The 6,280-nt window shown below is 40.9% G+C and overlaps 1 protein-coding gene across 2 annotated transcripts in view; it reads left to right on the forward strand.

The window, feature by feature from the left end:
* Window positions 1–6,280, forward strand: part of VAV3 (vav 3 guanine nucleotide exchange factor) — a 436,414-nt gene that overhangs the window by 197,189 nt on the left and 232,945 nt on the right. For both annotated transcript variants that reach the window (XM_010830944.1, XM_010830945.1), the window contains exons 3-4: window positions 330–388; window positions 2,806–2,871. In XM_010830944.1, the coding sequence (XP_010829246.1) occupies window positions 330–388; window positions 2,806–2,871 (125 nt within the window). The remainder of the gene's footprint in view (window positions 1–329; window positions 389–2,805; window positions 2,872–6,280) is intronic.

The raw sequence follows: 6,280 nt of genomic DNA on the forward strand, positions 1-6,280 counted from the left end.
GCAAGAGTGCACAGGGTCTTTCAGATCATGTAGAAGTGGAAATATGAGACCTTTAGGACTCCCTTGCCTAACTCCTTGTTTTTCCTGGTCAAGAAATGGCAAACCAAATGGTTAGTCATTTGCTTAGCATCGTAAAGTTAAAGCAAGGGACAAAATTACAACCCGGATGTTTATGCTTCTCAGTTATGGCTCTTCCCATTCTGCATTTTTTGTGGTATCTACAAATTACATTTCTGCTGCTGTTGTTAATATTAGCTAGTAAAACTAGTTTTTGAAAATAATTTTTTTTATGAAATGCATGTCTAATAATCCCTGTCCTCTTTTCTCAGGTAATAGAAACGTTATCGCGACTTTCTCGCACACCTATAGCGTTGGCCACAGGAATCAGGTAAGCTGGTTTCTCTGTGGTTCGTGTGTCCTGTTCAGTTCAGTGAGGTGATTGTTTATCAAATAGTAACTGTTTGTAAAGCACTTTGCACACAGGGACTCCATCTCATTCACTCAGAATACCTAGTATAGAAGTACTCAATAGACATTTGAAATTTGTTGAGCAAGTAAGAACTTCTTCGTAGAGTTGAATAAAGCACCTTGTCTAAATACTGTTCTCAATTTACTGGTGACAATCACTGATACGTTTATTTATTTATTTATGTTTTTAACTTCCTCTAACATTTCTATACAGGTGATTCATTAATACAAATGCTTAAATAAATATTTTAAAAGATGTTGTAGTACATTTGTATCCTATAAGCCATAAGAAGGAGTCACAACTTTCAGGCATTTTAAGAATTAATCAGACAACCAAAATGATGTATGTACAAGGAGATATACTGAAGGTTTGGTACCAAATGCAATCTTGGAATTATAGTTGACCCTTGAATAGTGTGGGCATTAGGGGCACCCACTGTCCACACATTTGAAAATTTGAGTATAACTTACAGTTAATATTTTGCACCCTCTGTTCCTCTGCATCAGGGGTTTCAACCAACCATGGATTGTATAGTATGTACTACTGAAAAAAGTCAGTTTACAAGTGGACCTGTGCAGGTCAGACCCTCTTGTTCAAAGGTCAACTGTAAATTGGTTAAATTCTACTTTTTCCATGTAGTGGAATATTATGCAGTCAATAAGTATGGAAATGGAGATACATGTGTTGGGCCTTTTCTGTTTAAAATACAGCATATTCAAGTGAGTTCAGTTAGAAAGTTGTATTGTTAATGATGTTAGAAACAACAGAAAAGCAGTTTCAGCAGTCACACAGCCAGGCCATATGGAAATGGAATGGATCTCATTTCTCATGCGATTTCCTCAGGAGTCTATAATTGTCTCTAGCTGTTATGGGGCTCTGTGAACCTCTGTCTCGTCTTCTGTTGCTTCCAATTTTCTGTTCTCGTTCAGATTGTAACAGAGGGGATACAATCATGTCTACAGGTTTAATCAGCTGTGGCTGGGCAGCCCAGTCCTTGGGTACAAAGCACAGTGACCTTGGGGAGGATGCCCCACAGACCCTTTCTCAGAAATGGACCATGAATTTGACAGCTTTCTACAGAGGGAGTCTATAGGTTGGATAAACGTTGCATACCCTGTCATTGCCTCTTCAATTTATGATTCTCTTTCCATGTCAGCATATATTTTGTTATATGCAAGCAGAAGATTTTTAAATAGCATGTTTTTATTTTTATGTGTTAATTAACCATATTTATATGGTTAATTCTGAAAGGATACATAGAAGTTTTTTTTTTCTTTTTAATTACTCTTATTTATAATTTGTTTTTACTGCAATGGACTCGTATATAAGAATATAATAAAATATGTCAAGATATTTATTTTAAAAAAGGGTTTTGAAACTGGCATTTCTCACACATTTTAACTTATTTGAAAAATGTATGTTCCTTAAATGTCCTAAGTATTAAGTTAATCTATAAACCAATGTGAAATATTTTCCCTATACTAAATATAATTATTTAGTGCTTATTTGTTATTTTGATGGGTCCTCTTGTTTTTATGAAACATATGACATACTGCCTGTATGTAAAGAAAGCGTAAAACTTTTGGCACCATAGTATAATCACTGTGATTTTGTTAGATGTGAATTTAGGGCATTATGTTGTTGTTATGAACAAAGATCAAAGCGTGAGGCAAACAAGGGAGTCAATAGCTAGGAACAGGGCATAAATTAAAGTGATTTTCTTTGACCAGGGGACAAAGAAAACATCATACTCTCCCTGAGGCCTGTTTGACTCATTTGTCCAATAGATGAAAATACAAAAATATGACTTATATAGTTTATGGTCTGAGTAGAGAAGTATATCAGAGTCAATGATCATATATAGAGGACATGACATTTTTTACTTCTAATTTTTTTATGGATACTAGTAAACTGAGTCATGCTTGGAGGATTGTTACCAAATTATTTGTCAGATCAGATTCTCTTAAGTGCAAAGAGACAGTGTGGAAGATAAGGGCCCACTCTGAACTGGGAAGCTGCAGTGGGCAGTGAGGCGAGCCTGCAAGTGTGTGGCTGGTGGGAAACGGTGAGCACCTTAGCACGTCTGCAACCACTCACGTGACTGTAGTGACCAGCAGTGATTCCTGCAGGGGTTTGGGGGTAGCAGGTGCCACAGCTTTCCTGGGGGACCCTGACACAGCCGCAGGGTCCCACACTTTGGGAGGAAGCCCAGATGTCATGTGAAACATGGTGACTGACCTGACCACTTTGGCTGCAGTTGAACTTTAGTGTTTAGTGAGTGGTAAATGTCCACCTCCTTGTTGCTCATTCACCCTTTTTTCTTCCCTCTCTCCTAGGCCCTTCCCGACAGAAGAAAGCATTAATGATGATGACATCTACAAAGGCCTGCCCGATTTAATAGAGTATGTTGAGCGTTTTCAGCAAAATTTCAGCAAAATTAACACCAGTGCCAATTTTTGCATCCTTTGTGAATTTTAACCATAGGTGTTAAAGTAGCTATCTAAAGGGGAACCGTGGCTTAGTGATTAAGACATGTAAGAATTAACCTCAAACTCCTGATGGAAATGTTCACAAGAAAATGTACTTCAAGTAGCTTTTAATTCCTGTTGTGTATCTTGCATTGTGTGAGTCTCTATGGAGAGTAAAGAAACAGACGGCGATGAAGTTAACATTTGGAAGTTTCTCAAAGGCATTGTAGAGGTAGTAGACGAACCTGGAATCAGGAAAATAAGAAACAATCAGAGAGAGAAGTAGAATCTACCATCAGACTTATAGGACAGATAATGCTTGCTCTGCAAGTTCAAGGGCAGATGAGATTAGTGTGGGAGGGGGTTATTCAGGGATGTTTCATCAGAGGGTGTTGATTCTGAACAGAGAATCCTTTTGGGCCATATTATTAAATAGTCAGGAGAGGCTAAAGGTCTTTGCAGCTGATTATCTCCTGCTGATTGAGTGACTTGTGCAGATTACAAATAAATATAAAATGTGATCCTCACCCCTCAGGGAACTGATGCCAAAGATCAGGTATGTTTGCAGAGAATTGTAATAAGACATAGATTCTGCTCCAGGAGAGATTCAGGTCCTATGGAAATTCATCCACTTATCCATCCTGATAACTCCAGCACAAGGAGCTTGTTCTTACTCTAGGACTTTTACCCTTGCTGTGCCTTCCGTCCTTGGGGCTGACCCCTCACCATTCAAGTTTTCACTCAGATGGCCCTCCCAGCAAAGCCTTCCTGACTACCCTACCTAAAATTGTCACACCACTTCCCTCGCCCTGTGTTTTTATGGTACTCGCCTCTGTCTGAGGTAGTCTCGGTTTGCTTCATGGACTGTCCATCTCATCAGAGTACCGACTTCACGAGATCAGGGACTTTACCTTGTTCTTGGCTATTTTCCTAGCACTTTAAACAGTGGATGCTTGGGGCTGGTGCACTGGGACGACCCAGAGGGATGGTATGGGGAGGGAGGAGGGTTCAGGATGGGGAACACATGTATACCTGTGGCGGAGTCATTTCAATATTTGGCAAAACCAATACAATATTGTAAAGTTTAAAAATAAAATTAAAAAAATAATAAAAAAATAAAATTATTTGTGAAATCTGAAAAAAAAAAAAGAAAACAGACAGTGTCTAGTATCTAGTAGGCCCTCAATAAATATCTGTTTTCTGAATAAATAGGCCAAAGCTGCATTGAGCATCTACCTCTTCCAGGCGTGATATTTCAGGCTTGAGCTGTCCATCAGGAAACATCTATCAGTTCCTAGAAGCCTGTTATAACCATGTTTCCACGCACTCTCTCATGTAACACCACATTCTGAAGTTGTTACTAGTATCACCACAGTTTACAAATGAGAAAACTGAGTCTTGAAAAGCTAAGTAACTTGCCAAAGATCGTATTGCTAGTAAATAGTAGTCTTTGGGTTTGAACCCATGCAGTTCTTGTTCTAGCTCACTGCATTGACTCCCACAAGCACCCTGCATTGCTCCTCCAAGAACTTTCAGCTGGAGAGCTCTGTGATAGGAGCCATAGGGCCGGCCAGCAGCTCTCCTGGAGTAGGCTGCATTTGGATGGGCCACAAAGTCTAATATTTCAAATGTCCATCAAGAATGGTTTCTTATTGGGACTTCCCTGGAAGTCCAGTGGTTAAGATTCTGTGCTACCATTTCAGGGGGCCTGGGTTTGATCCCTGGTCAAGAAACTAGATCCCTCATGTTATGCTGCAACTTAGACCTGGAGCAGCCAAAAAAAAAAAAGAAGAAGAAGGATTTCTTAATTCTATTTAAAATCTCCTAGAATTTACTAATCTTCAGCAAAGTCATTACTGAGTGTCTCATTGAATTGGCTCTAGTCTTTATCAAGTGACTATAAAATTACTGGGAATATAATTAAATTCTTTGTGGTCTTAAAAAGAATATTATTATTTCCAGTGCTATGATGACATTTTTTAACCTCCATCATTTGTCACTTATCCTTACTCATTCCTATAATCTTGCTCCTCTTGTTCTGTTGATGTCAGAATTAGTCTGTAAGGATGCAAGTTTGGAGAAAACCTCGGTCCCCAGCCTGGCCGCCCTGGGAGATGCAGTCCGCTTCCCCTCTCCGCCTGGAGTTGGAGGTCTAAATGTCATGTGTTTCCTGCAGCTGTTGCATTTGAGTTTGCCATAAGGTCTTGATCTTCAGTCTTGGCTTTGTGATGAGCTCTGTGGCTTCACATACTTCACTGTCACCTTTGGGGGTGAATCGCCTGAAGGGAGGCCCCCGGAACAAACAGCGGTCTGCTCTGCTCTGCACTGCAGGGGGAAGCACTCTCTCCTGGGGTGGAGAGAAGCTGACGCAGGATGGCATGGGGAGCATGTGCGATGGCCAACCTGTACAGTGTCCTTGCTCCTCCAGCCTTCATGACCAGAGTGTCAGATGTAACCGTAAGATGGCCTGGACACAGGAAAGTGAATGTGGATGGCTGGTGATCTACTGGCCATTTGAAAAATCACAGCTCCTTCCTTCATCTCCCTTCTTCATTTTATGCCAATCAGAAAGTATTGACCAAACTGTTAGCAAGAAACAGTTTTACTATGGGATTGAATAACAAAACCCAGACTGTTCCAGCCCAGTCGCAATGTGTGTGGGTGCATATGTGTCCCTTCTGCAATTCTTAGAGAAAAATCTGTGTGGATTTATACGTATATGCCTCTGCTCTCATGGGAAATAGTCAATAGCAAGGATTAAGCAAGACGATGTCAGTTTTTGTTTGTTTGCATTTTGTTTTGTTGTTTTTGTTTGGTGGAGGGCGAGTTGGGGGTTCTGAGGCAGGAAATGGATTTCACAGCCTGTCTTCCTTCTGAACAGGATCCCCTTTGATATAGAACCTACTCCTTTATCTTGTTTTTAAATCTCAGTTCCTTCATGACCTCATCAAACCTTCTTATCCTTTGATGGGTTATGGAAAGTGCTCAAACCAGTTGAACTGCCCCACTGTTCTCAGATGAGGCTGCCCGCCTAAGCCCTTCAGTATGGAAATTCTGGAACTGCCGATATGACTCACCGTCTCCCTAGTTTTCCAGAGCAGAAAGCTGAAAAGCATCCTTCACCCCTTCCTCCCTCTCCCTAAGCCAGATTGGTCCCCAAGTCTGCTTGGTTGGACGTCACACAGTCTCGATGTTTCTCTCCTCACCTGCCTTTACCCTAGTTACGGTGCTCATCACCTCCGACCCATCTCCCTGTCTGACTTCTTCACTCTCCACACGACCCCTCTATAACCCCACTATGGTCCCCAGTTGCCCAGGTAAGTTTCACCTCACAGAGGACAAG

Source organism: Bison bison, unplaced genomic scaffold (genome assembly GCF_000754665.1).
Source record: "Bison bison bison isolate TAMUID 2011002044 unplaced genomic scaffold, Bison_UMD1.0 scf7180017864519, whole genome shotgun sequence".
Classification (NCBI taxonomy): domain Eukaryota; kingdom Metazoa; phylum Chordata; class Mammalia; order Artiodactyla; family Bovidae; genus Bison; species Bison bison.